The 13,541-nt window shown below is 33.1% G+C and overlaps 2 protein-coding genes across 2 annotated transcripts; one reads left to right on the top strand and one right to left on the bottom strand.

Moving 5' to 3' along the window:
* The first annotated feature begins 599 nt into the window (after positions 1-599).
* Positions 600-6,056, top strand: LOC110643223 (nuclear/nucleolar GTPase 2). The gene is made up of 11 exons (XM_021795516.2): positions 600-994; positions 1,205-1,338; positions 1,783-1,912; positions 2,331-2,491; positions 2,866-2,967; positions 3,068-3,172; positions 3,778-3,906; positions 4,002-4,142; positions 4,843-4,943; positions 5,317-5,374; positions 5,484-6,056. The coding sequence occupies exons 1-11, from the start codon at positions 766-768 to the stop codon at positions 5,871-5,873; spliced, it is 1,680 nt and encodes a 559-aa protein (XP_021651208.2). The 5' UTR covers positions 600-765; the 3' UTR covers positions 5,874-6,056.
* A 1,063-nt stretch (positions 6,057-7,119) lies between these two features.
* Positions 7,120-13,024, bottom strand: LOC110643212 (MLO-like protein 4). The gene is made up of 15 exons (XM_021795493.2): positions 12,507-13,024; positions 12,361-12,418; positions 12,058-12,254; positions 11,731-11,847; positions 11,574-11,634; positions 11,343-11,449; positions 10,540-10,614; positions 10,081-10,166; positions 9,678-9,727; positions 8,598-8,638; positions 8,335-8,505; positions 8,212-8,247; positions 7,826-7,893; positions 7,647-7,707; positions 7,120-7,562 (listed from the first exon to the last, which is right to left on the bottom strand). The coding sequence occupies exons 1-15, from the start codon at positions 12,633-12,635 to the stop codon at positions 7,215-7,217; spliced, it is 1,605 nt and encodes a 534-aa protein (XP_021651185.2). The 5' UTR covers positions 12,636-13,024; the 3' UTR covers positions 7,120-7,214.
* Between the last annotated feature and the right edge of the window lie 517 nt (positions 13,025-13,541).

The raw sequence follows: 13,541 nt of genomic DNA, 5'->3' as shown, positions 1-13,541 counted from the left end.
CATAAACTTAATTTTATATAAAAATAATTTTAGCAGTTTTTAAATTAAATATTTATATTTAAATTTATATAAAGTTAATCAAAAAATATATATATATATAATTAAAATAATAAATATATATATATATATATATATTTATATAAATATTTAATCATGAATAAAATCTGCTAAACTCATTTTTATATAAAATTAATACACTATTTTACTTATATATTATTTTTCAAATATGTTAATTATTTGATTAAATCTATTAAAATGGTTAAAAATTTCAACTCAAACTAATTACCATAAAAATCAAGTAATATTATTTAGTATTTTTTTAACTACTTTTCTTTTTTTTTTTTTCTGATAATGATCATGAGTAAATAAATTCCATTTATTTTGCAAAATGCTATTGCTATTATGAAAATTATAATTATTTGATAATATTTTAGTTAACAAAAATTTAATTTGAGATATGGATTCAACTAATTTTATGATTATAATCAGCCAGTAATTTCCAATTAATCAGACCAGCAATTATTCTTTCTGTTAGCTCTGGGCTCTACTTTTATTTTTGTTTTTTTTTTTCCCAGACATTTCAGGCCTAAAAAACATTTGCAAAAGCCGTCGAAGTTAACTATAAAATCTTATTTCTTTGGCTTTCTGTTATTATTTTCGAAACCCTAGCTATCAGCCCAGCCTGCGGTTTCAGGCCGCCACATGCTCATCATCTCATCTCTCAAGAAATTTCTCTCTAGCAGCAAGTGAAACGAAGTGAAGAAGATGGTGAAGAAGGAGAAGAAAACGAACGTGTCAGGGAAACCGAAGCACTCTCTGGACATAAATCGCGGCAATGGAACGAACAATGGCTCGCGAAGCGCTTCCACCGTTCGCCGCCTCAAGATGTACAATACCAAACCCCAGCGCAACAGCAAGGGGAAAATTTTGAAGCATGAATTGCAATCTAAGGAGCTCCCCAACACGCGCATCCAACCCGATCGCCGATGGTTTGGTAAGTTTCCTTGATAACAAACTCATGATTTGGATGGATTTTTCATTTTTCTATTGTATTGATTGGTCCAATGAATATATAGATTTTTATATGTATTACTTTTGCAGTGATACAGCAGTTTTTGCCTTTACTGTCTAATTTTATTTATTTATTTTTTTTAAAGGAAAAAAGTCAGGTGGAGAAGTAATGGTTGGCTTTTTTTTTTTTTAGGAAATACAAGAGTAGTAAATCAAAAGGAGCTTGAATTTTTCCGTGAAGAGCTACAAAATCGAATGTCAAGTAGCTATAATGTCATCTTGAAGGAGAGAAAGCTGCCATTATCCCTTTTAAATGACCACCAGAAGGTATGGATACCTTTGTAAATTGGAACTAGGTTTGCTGTTTTAAAGTAGCACATTTATTTTGATCATTTTGATGTAGTTGTATGTAAAACTAAAGCAATTCACTGTTTTGATTAATTTTGAGAATTGGGAAATGTATATTCAATTTATGGTTTGTGGTGAAATATTAATATACTCTTGCACATAGGAACATACTCTTGGACATGCTGAATGTTCAAATTAGATACCATGTGTTTGGTGGACTGCCTTAAATTAGGAGCTCATTTACTTCCATATGATGCATGTTTTCAAATGCACTGTCTATGAGTTGAAACCTGGTCTTACAAGTCCCATTAAGGAATTTAGAGCTTTCTCTGTCTAATTGTGCCATTTAAAATGGTCATGAAAATTGATTGTTGAGTTGCATTTTCACTTGTGTTTCATTTTTCTTATTTTTAATATGTGAAGCAAGCTAGAGTACATCTTCTTGATATGGAGCCTTTTGAGGATGCATTTGGACCTAAGAGGAAGAGGAAGCGTCCAAAGCTCTTGGCAGCAGATTATGAGTCTTTAATTAAGAGAGCTGATGGTTCTCAGGGTAAATGAACGGGTTGCTTTTCTTATTCGTGGGATGGGGAAAATTCCCCTAGGTGCCTATTTATGTTATATTTTTGTTTCATTTCAATGTAGTGTGTGTGTGTGTGGAAAATTCCCCTAGGTGCCTATTTATGTTATATTTTTGTTTCATTTCAATATAAGGTGTGTTATGTTATATATTTGTTTCATTTCAATGTAATGTGTGTGAGTGCGCGCGCGCGCGTGCTTGTTTCATTTCAATGCAATGTGTGTGTGTGTGTGTGCGTGCGCGTGTGTGTGTGCATGTGTTTGTTTCATTTCAATGTAATGTGTGTGCGTGCGCGTGTGCGTGCGTGTGTGTTTAAAGATCTGAATATTTATGGATCAACAAAGAAATTAAAGGCACAGTATGCTGAATAATTTCCTTTGTAACTTTGCAGACGCTTTTGAGATGAGCCATGGTACTATTGCATCTGCAGAAGGAAGTGAAGGAGATGGATTTAGGGAACTGGTTCGGCATACAATGTTTGAAAAGGGCCAAAGTAAGCGTATATGGGGTGAACTGTACAAAGTTGTAGACTCATCAGATGTTGTTGTTCAGGTTATTCCACTTTTCTTTGGCCAAATGAAAGAACATTTAATTCCTTGTTGTTTCCTCATTCATGAAGAAAGATATTATTGGGGGAAAAAATCTGAGATTAAGCTTTATTGTCTGTTTTGGCTACTTTTTGAATTATGATGTGAATGGTATGACATTAGGCTGGTGTGCGATGTGTGCATTCCTGCTGTGCCTGTTATATTTTCAGGCTTATGGAGATCCAGTTTATGGATCTTTCTCCAGAAAGTTCCAATTCCAATTTTCATATGCATATGCTTTGTTGTTGATTGCCTAGGCTCCTTTCTCTTTTGATGAGTCATTTATTCAGATGATTTGAAGAAGATTCTCAATCCTTTTTATTTGTTTATATATTATAGGTTTTAGATGCCAGGGATCCCCAAGGTACGAGGTGCTATCATTTGGAGAAGCATTTGAAAGAGCATTGTAAGCATAAGCACATGATTCTTCTGTTGAACAAGGTCATATTCCATATTTGATCTTATGATGAGGAATTACTGTTCATTCTTTTGCTTGTTCCCTTTGAAACTTTATTAAAAAATTGATGCTCCCTTTATCCAGTGTGATCTTGTTCCAGCGTGGGCTACAAAAGGTTGGTTAAGGATATTATCCAAGGAATATCCAACTCTTGCATTCCATGCAAGCATCAACAAGTCTTTTGGCAAGGTACACATCAATGTGGAATTTAGATGCACTGAAGTGTAGTTGCTGCAGTTTTTACCTCTTAAAATTCAATTTTGAACACAATGACATGCTTTTCCCCTATAAGCCAACAGTCTGTAGCATGCCTCCTCATCTGTACACGTTAATCTTGAATTTAGATGCGCTGAATTCTCCCTTCTGATGTTTTTGCATCTTGCAATTCAATGAAAACCATGATGGTTTTTGCCCATATAATCCAAAATCTGTACCATTTTTTGGTATCGAGATTTTGCACTTTGCTTTTAGTTGTTCTTGTTACATGATGCAGTTTCACACTTTCTCCCTTTATATAGACTTGCATTCTGTTGTTTAATCTCAATTGCCCATTTACTCTTCAGGGAACTATTTCTTTTATGCAAGCCTGCTGCATATATATAAGATCATAATAATACTAGAAAAAATATGAAGCAAAAAAAAAAAAAAAATCTACCTTCAGATTTTTCAAAATTGTTTACTCTTCTCTGTGTGTAAACTTTCTGTATTGCATCAAATTCTAATTTTCAGTCATTTTGTTTAAGCATTTTGTATTCTCTATCCAAATTTGTCGAACTTATTCTTGTTAAATTCAGGGCTCTCTTCTATCAGTATTGAGACAATTTGCCCGCTTGAAAAATGACAAGCAAGCAATATCTGTGGGATTTGTTGGGTATCCTAATGTTGGGAAGTCATCAGTTATCAATACACTGCGCACTAAGAATGTAATACTTCCTTTCACTTCTTGTTCTAATTAGATGTTGATGCAAGCTATTAGGTGATACAATTTAATTGATCAATTTATTTTCTTCTTTATTAGGTTTGCAAGGTTGCTCCTATCCCAGGGGAGACTAAGGTCTGGCAGTATATAACATTAACAAAACGGATTTTCTTGATTGATTGCCCTGGAGTTGTTTACCAGAACAGCGACTCTGAAACTGATATTGTATTAAAGGGTGTGGTATGTGGCTTGTCTGTTTGCCTATGAAGTGATTATCTGCATGAATTTTGCGGCTGTTAAACCATTGTTTTGGTTCTCTGTCTTGTCTGAGTATTAATTCTTTTTGCAAGGTCTTATGCTTAGTTTTTGTTCATTTTTTCACTCTTTTTTTCTTTTTTTCTTTTTTTTTGGGGCCGGGCGCGAGGATGTGTTTGGTTGAAGGTGTTGGTTCTGATAAGAAATCATCGCTGAAGGCTAAACCAAATGGGCCTCCACGCTCTGTAGCACGAGATTTTGAGTCTTGCATGTCTACCATTTCACCGCCAAGACGTCATGAAAGTGAATCGTATTTCATGAATATGATATCTATCTAGTATGATGTATGGAATATATGACAAAGGTGGGGTGTTGGAGTTTCCTGGAGGCTTGTATTAAAGATATGCCTACTTTTGAGACAGTAAAGAATTGTATTCTGTGATTTCAGAACTACTCATTGGATGCTAGGTGGAGACAAATATCATTAGAAAAAAAAAGCTGAGCAACAAGAAATAATGAAAAGCCATTCCCATTTTGGGAGAACATAAAATTGAAAAATGAGCCTAGTGTTTTCATTAGTTTCTGTTCCACTAGATGTGTGCTCAAATCTCAACCTTCCCTTCATTATGCTGATCTAATCACTATTTAGCTATTTATATTTGTGTATGACTGGGGCCCTCTACAGGTACGAGTAACAAACTTGCAAGATGCTGCTGAACACATAGGAGAAGTCCTGAACCGTGTCAAGAAGGAGCACCTTGAAAGAGCATATAAAATAAAAGATTGGTAAGCTGCCATTCGTCTATGATTGCTTTGTTCTGCGTTAATCAACTACCTAAGGTCTTCTGAATCCAAATGAGTTTTCAGAGCATTATGGCCTTGTTTGTTTACACATCATCATTCCTTATCGTCATAAGATCTGTAGCCATAATTAGTTGTACCAATTTCCACTTCTGAAATGATGTATTTTCCTTAAAACTGCTGTGGTGTATTTGTGTTCCAACAGATGAAAGAATTTCTAGGCGTTAAAAATATCAAGATTTTTTTCCCTTTATTGCTAGACATTTTCCCAGCCCTTTTGGCTTTTGAAATCAATTCACTTCAATGAAATTAGATGCAGAAATGCTGTGAATGAACCATTACATCTTACTGTTGTCAGGGATGATGAGAATGATTTTCTGGTTCAGCTGTGCAAATTAACAGGCAAACTTTTAAAGGTATATTTCATTTTTTAACGCTTAATTTCGGGTTCCATAGTTACAAAAGCAAGTACCTTTGAAAAATCGTATAAATGCATGTTCTGAAATCTGAATATGTTGATTTCAGGGTGGTGAACCTGACTTGATGACTGCAGCAAAGATGGTCCTTCATGATTGGCAGAGAGGTAGGATACCTTTCTTTGTCCCACCTCCACAGCAAGAAGAAAGCAACTTAGAGGAACCTAGTACATATGGTATAGATGAGGAAGCTATGGAAAATAATAATCAAGCTACTGCAGCTTTTAGAGCCATTGCGAATGTCATTTCATCTCAGCAACAAAAAAGTGTCCCTGTCCAAAAGGATCTTTTTTGCGAGAATGATTTGATAGCTGATCGGCTTCCAACCGCTGAGGGCGAGTTGCATGTGCAAGCATTAGGCATGGAGGATGAGATAGCTAACAAGCTTCCGGATAGAGAGGGCAAAATAGACGAGAATGTCGGAGCAACTGAATCATAGCTGGCAGGATTTTTCTTTATATTTATTTTTTTTTATAGAGATTAATTTTGGGATATTTGGTAGATTAAGTCAGGCCTGTTTATAGCTTAAGAGGGTAAAATAGATGAAAGTGCATCTGCCTTACGGGGGCGAGTTTTTAATTATTTTTTATAGTGAGATAATTTTTAAATATTTCTTAGGTTACATGAGGCCTATTTGGTTATACTGTTAGAGTAATTATTAAAATAATATAAAATAAGAAACTTTTTAACAAACTAATGCAAAAACTAAAATTCACTAATATAATGTGGTACTGAATCTATGAATGAGTGAACCAAGACAAAGTGTAAATTAAGAAAATGTCACTCAAACTGGAGTTTTCTCCAGTAATATTTTGGTACGATATAAGTGCCAAGAAAAATGCTAAATAAATTGGCAACATGACTGACACTTTTTGGTATAAGAAAACGCCAATGACATTTTATTTTTTTATGTTGTTGACTAGGGATGACCACGTATTTTATTTTTATTTGACTCGTGATAAAATAAGTTTGGATAATATATAATTGAATTTAAAATAAATATAAATTTAAAAAATAATATTTATTTTAAATTTAAATTGAATTTGAATATTTATATGTTGAATATGCGTTATTTAAATTTATTTATATAAATTATTAATTAAATATAAAATATAATTTTTTATAATAATATTTATAAATTTTTATATATTATATTTTAAATAAATAAAATTTTAATGTTTTAAAGAATTATTAATTTTTTAAAATATAAATTATTAATAAAAAATATTTTTTATGTAAATTATTAATTAAAATATAAAAGATTAAACAAATTTAGTTATAATAATCAGAAGAATAAATTTTAATCGGATTTAAAATGAGTTTAAATATTAAAAATATTAATAAAATCGACTTTGAATAGAGTAATTTTTATGGATACCTTACTCATTACTATTATACTATATAATTAAATAAAATGAAAAAAATAAACTTTTTTTTAATTCACAATTTATACTATATAGTTGTTTAAAATTAAAAAATAAATCTAAAAATTATACAATAATAATAATATAAAAAAATTTTTAACTGTGTAAAAAAAGTGAGTAGAAGAAAAGTAAGATAATTTATAAATTAATTCCATCATGTCAAAAGATACAGGCAAGTCCCTGCTTTTTAATTTGTAATAATTTTAATCCCTAATATACATATTAGTCATTGTGTCTAAATTGGCTGTCAATTTTTTTCAATTTAAAATAATTTAGTCTTTTAAATTTTATTTTATTAATAAAATAATCCTTACATTTGATTTTATATTTAAATAATTATATATTTTATAAAAATATTAAAGATTTTTAAATTCTCTCCCAGGCAAATTATTAGTACTACTGTTAGCCTGTTGAGCGTCGGCCTCTTGACATGAGGTTGGTCTATCTGCAATTCCTGGTGTGCTTTTATGCTTGCTGCTGCTTGAGGCAGAATCACTGTTTTTGCGCTTATGCGTCGTAGAACTCGAGGACTTGAATGATAAACCTTTCAGGTGTGCAGAAGTGGAACTATGTGAGGACCTAAACGGTATCCCATTCAGGCGTGCAGAAGAGGAACTGTGCCTGGCCCTCACTCTCCTTTTCCATCCATGCAGAGATTCCCTTACATTTTCAGAGATTACAGTTTTCTTGAACTTTGCATCCATCTGTAATGCCATAAACCCACAAATGAGATAAAGAGAAAGAGCAGAACAAGAACCTGAAAGAGGAAGAAAAAAAAAAAGTCCCACCTGTGTAATGATTATATAGAGTGGGAATGTGATGAAGCTGCACCAGAACTGGGTGACTACCCTGCATTTATTGTAAGATCAAAAGTCAAAATAACATTTTTGCCCCCCTTTTTGTGGTCAGAATTAAGTAATATTTGATTCAATGAGATCAGAGAATATGCAGAGAGATAACAGTTTACCCGAATATCAACCTGACGATGACAAACAGTTCATTACTCATGAAACAAGAAGAATCTCTGATCTCCCACTGCAAATGAAAAATAACATCTAGCAAAACAAAATCTGAAATGCAGGCTATATATCTATCAAATATGAAGAATGGACTTATGAAGCACAAAATAATAACATTTCCCGCGATTATGGTCACTTTACATGTCATAAAATATCAGAACATTCTGAAAATTAGGATGGTCAAAATCTCTTTCACAGACAAAGGCTGATGTGGCGTGGTGGAAGTGTAGATTTGAGCTTCAATTCCTCAACGATGTTGCCTAATGCTCATGTTACATATTATTTATTGATATTTAATTTGCAGTTATGCTACAATCTATCATCAAAATCTTACCAGGGACCATATGAATGTTGCCATCTCAAATGCATTCTGCAAAAACAAATGATCATTGAAGGATAAGATGTAATTTTTGTAATAAAAATTCAAGGCAACATAGATTGCTATTGCTTCGCTCACCTGAAATGATATTAATTGAATTAGCCACAAAAGAAGTTTAGGCTTCCCAAACCAAAATAGCTTATCCCTAAGGTTTAACTGCTGATTTCCTAACCCTGTAGCTGCATCCAAGATTTCAACAGCCAACTTGATGACTACCCGGTGAAGTTTTGTACCAATTAGCAGTATTAACTTTTATTTCCAAGAAAACAGAAGCATATCAATATAGAATTATCAAATGCATGAAAAAATAAAAATCAAAGGAGACGTGTTTGAGGACTTACAATGGCAGGAAGAAAGGAGAGCCAAAAGTAAACCTCAGTCTCTGAACAAAAATTCAGAAAATTGATTATCTCATTAATGATATATGCAATTAACTTTCATAATAGAATACTCAACTCAACTAAACCTTTATCCCAAAAATATATTGGGGTCGATTATATGGATTCTTTTTCTCCACTCTAAATGATTTTGGGTTAAATCCTCGGAGATGTGTAATGCTTTTAGGTCATGTTGTACTCTCCTCTAAGTCAGTTTAGGTCTACCCCGTCTTTTCTTCCTATCTTCTAACCCAATGTGCTCTGCTTGTCTAACTGGAGCCTCCATATATCTACGCTTCACATGACCAAATTACCTCAATCTCCCTTCACTTAACTTATCCTCAATTAACAACACTCCTATATTTTCTCTAATACTCTAATTACGGACTTTATCTAGTCTAGTGTGACCACTCATTCACCTTAACATTCTCATCTCCACAACTTTCATCTTAGACACATACCCATATAATATGGCCAGTCGTATGGCTGTACGGTAAAATTTTTCTTTCAACTTATTGGGAATCTTGCGATCAAATAAAACTCTCGTGTCACGTCTCCATTTCAACCATCCGGCTTTAATCCTGTGACTAACATCCTCCTTATATCCCCCATCTACTTAACTTTCATAATAGAATGGTTAATAAAATTTAGTTTGAAGTGCATTCCTGTATTTCCTAAGGATATGAATGTATTTTACAAGAAATTTGCTATAAAACCAACACCAAGAATGGTGCTGATATAAAATGACAAATTTCATGTCTTTGATTATAAAAGTTTGCAGCACTATTATTTAACAAAAGCCTGAAAAAGCAAAAAAAATGTCATTTCTAACACACGTAAAACCCATTTAGGCATCTAATTTCAATTGGAAGGGAACTTCAATAACATGAATTTGGACAGCTGGAAATGAAAACCCATGCATTCACAGGTATGCAACTAAGATCTAAGATGGTGTTTCCTTGCTTCAATAGAGCTCAAACACTGTAAAGGCAATGCAAATCAAAGATGACCATTCAATATGGTTTTGTTGAAAATGCAAATTACCATGGAAATCCAGGAAAATGCAACATATAGCATAGATCCAGAGAGGCAAGCTGCAAGAGAAACCCAAAAAAGGGTAATCAATTTAATTTGTATGAGAAATAATAACAAAAATTTGGAGCCCAAACCCAACCCCCCAAAAAAAAGAAGAATTTTAGAAGGCATTCTACAGAAAGACAATATTGGAGTTGCCAGAAACTTCCATTTGCCTCTAATTTCAAAAAATTTATGACCAAGATGTTGACTATTACCTAAATGCCAATATTTGGAATATACAATCAACTTGTACCTGCAATGCAGGCATAATTCACACTTAACCTTGTTGAGCTGCATGGTCTTCAATGCAGCTTTTGGACAGTTAAAATATGTTTGATTGATCTATTTGCAGAAGAATCTGAGATATTACCTAATGCCAACAATATCACGAAATTCTTCCTCCATGCTTCGAAGCATATAACTATGAAAATCATATGCCAAAGGAAGTTCATGTGTCTGCAAATAGGAAAAGACATTAAAGACAAATTTGAGTCAATTACTAGGCAAAGCATGCTCAGCCATATTCCAGCTGCTAAATAGATAGATGAGAAGTTCTATTATGATTTTCTTCTTTTAAAGATGCGATCATTTTGCATCAATAAGATCTCAGAAGTAAAAACAAGCTCTTTCTTCTACTACTATGAAACACTTCCTTTGCACCCAACAAGATGTTGATTTTGTCACATACATGATTCCCTGGCTATTCAAGCCCTGCCCTCCACTGTGAGTTAATGTGCAGATTAAGTGGAAAAGATAATATAATAAGCTTATCAATTATTCTTGATCAAAATATATAAGAAAAACTCTAGTGGATTTAGAAAGAACCTACAGTGATAAATCCATAGCGCAAAGCCATGTAATCAGCGTAGTTTATAGAACTCCAGAATTGTCGGCTGAAACAGAGCTGCAAATTGACATCTTATCATTCAAGTAATTGCTCAACATTAAAATATATCCAGGTAAAAGAAGCATCTGTCAAGCTACATGCATCTGTAATCAGAAATGCAGAATCTGATCTAAAGCACAGACAACTTTCATTTTCTTTTTTCAAAAAAAAAAAAAGAAGGAAACTGAAAGAAAATCCAATTGAATGGATTAAGTAATATTTCAAGAGTTAAAAAATAATAATAATAAGAGAGATAGCGAGAGAGAGAGAGAGAGAGAGAGAGAGAGATCACATAAATTTTCACACAAGGCACCAACATGTGGATTCTCAATCTCACAAGTAGAATCTTCACCGAGAGAAAGAAAAGGAGAAGGTTAAAGGTAGAGATTGGTGACACTATACTATGATCAGGGCATATAAAAAATAAAAAAGCAAAATGATAAAGTGAATTTTAGTTACTGATCCTACTCAAGACATTTCATCTGAAGAGATCTTCAAAATCATATGCTTAATATAGATACCTTTTGTATTAATGATGTATTCATTTGCACACTAAATCTTACTTAACTGGCTCCTATGGCTATGGTTGAAATTAATTAACAGCATCACTGCCTCCTAGTTCCCTCTCTTGTTCCTAAAGGAAATAAATATAAGTAAAATTTTTAGAAGATTTGGTCTATGTGTTACAAAACCATGAATAGGAATCATAATGAAGGGTACATATGAGTTTGAGCAAGTGAAAATACCAGCCAAACAAGCACTCTGTGCCGACTCCATGGATGGGATGTATGGTGAGAGATGAAAGTAGATAATCGTGAGAAACTTCTATTAAACAATGCAGCTTGAGAATAATCTGGCACTCGGAAAATTTATGCAATTTATTTATGAAAGCATTCAAGAAATGGTAGACTCAAAATAGAAAGAAAAAAAAAAAAAAGAAAAAACTCTTTATCATTTTGGAATATAAAATTCTGTACCAGGTGCACTCCGAGTAGCCATATCCCTAGCTTGTTTTTCCCAAATTCTCCAGCTATAAATCTGAAGAATTAAAATGGGAAGTTCGAGCTCTCTTGAGAAATGTTAATTTTTAATGGCATAACAAAATAAATTGTACTCGTAAGAGAATACAGGAACCTTAATCATGGCCAGGGCAACGGCAATAAAGCTATACAAAACATGGATAATGCCCAGAACAAACATCAAATGGTGAAGCTGCTCCAGACTTTCTTGTGAAGCAAAAGACTCATGACCCTTCAAAACATATAACATATCGATGTAAGTTAGAGCAAGATACAGTTCTTCTTGCAAAATATGTTACAGGAACTTCTGTCACATGCTTTGGTGGTCCCCACATCCATGAAAGTGGCTTGTAAATCCTACATTTCTTGGAGTGTTAATGTATGGATGTAAAAAGTGTATCGAGTGCTCCGAATAAAATCTTAAGATGTAGAAAAGAGTTACCTCGGGGCAGTGATCATGTTCCTGTCTATCAGAGGAATTATTTGAATAACTTGAAGCTGAATCAACCCTGCCTTCCAATTTGTATATTGCACATGGGAAAAATCTGCTGCTCAAAGCAGATGTTTTGACACAAATCTTGGCCACCAATACGACCCAGTGACCCATCAGCAATGACAGAAACCCAAAAAGCATTAACTCTGCTCACAGATTCACAATAACAAAAAAAATTTCGGGTAACATCTTTTAACAAGATTTATCAAAGAAAACCCACTATTGGATATCCATTGAGTTCTTGTTACTTACCATCTTTGATTTTTTCCAGAGCTGAAAGTAGTGCTTTCCTCTTAGTCTTATCTAACCACTATTAAAAACAGAAGAAGTTAGAAATTGGAGAAAAATCTAGAGATATCCACAAATATAAAGGGAAATTTCTTTTTTGCTTCTTTTACCTTTCCAAACTGATTCAAAGAGGCTTGGCAGAAGAACCCAAAACAAACCATAACAGTGATAACTGTAGCCAAAGCCCATGTCGGGGTTAAGGCCAAAGATTTGTCTTCATCAATCTCTACTTCATCCATTACCTAAACAGAAACTGGCAGATCCTGATTCACTTGAACTTCCAGGCATTCAAATATAGAAGCATCAATTCCAAAAATCCCATCAATCTCTTCGAATGCTTCTTATGAAGAGCTCATTTCAGAATTCAGGGCCATGAATGCCAGCAGGTGAGGGTTTGGTTGCCACCTTGAATGGAGACTGCATCCATGGGGCATTTAAGAGATCAAGCAAAGGGTGTTATGTAACAAATGGGCATGATGGGTCCCACTATTACAACACCTCCACTACCATGTCATGCATGTTGAGAAGGAACCAACGTGCCTTTGTCTTCTGCTTTTCATCTTTCAATTGGGAATCATCTCATATGAACACCAGATAACCACTGCACAGGGTAGTATTAATTTAGGACTTCTCTTTTCTTAATCAATAAATCGTCACTTTTTTTAACTCATTACCTCGTCTTATTAATTAAGAAAATATTGTAAAACGTTTAATGGCCAAAAATATATTATAATATGTGAGCATATATAAGTTAAAATTAAAGTAATAAAAGGTAAAATACAAAATTTTAATTCATTTGAAACAAGCTCTTACTTATCTTATTTAGATCCAGGTTTGAATTTTTATTTTTTCGATTCTCATATTAAAAAAAAATTAAAAAAAAATCATTACTAAAATAGAAAACTGTACTAACAATTGATTCTAATATAAGATTATTGGTCATCTCACGGGCGCAATAATTACATTATATGCCAATTAAATTTTATATCAAATATGATAATTAGTTATTTTGTAATTATTGGATCATGTAGGATTTGTTCTTTTATTATTTTCAATTTTAGCATGATGGATTTGGTCTACAACAACCTAAGAAATATTTGCAAATGACAACATTTGGCATGACTAAGTTGCAGCTAAATTAAATT

The sequence above is a fragment of the Hevea brasiliensis genome, chromosome 9 (genome assembly GCF_030052815.1).
Source record: "Hevea brasiliensis isolate MT/VB/25A 57/8 chromosome 9, ASM3005281v1, whole genome shotgun sequence".
Lineage (NCBI taxonomy): Eukaryota > Viridiplantae > Streptophyta > Magnoliopsida > Malpighiales > Euphorbiaceae > Hevea > Hevea brasiliensis.
This window is presented reverse-complemented; position numbering and strand designations above follow the sequence as displayed.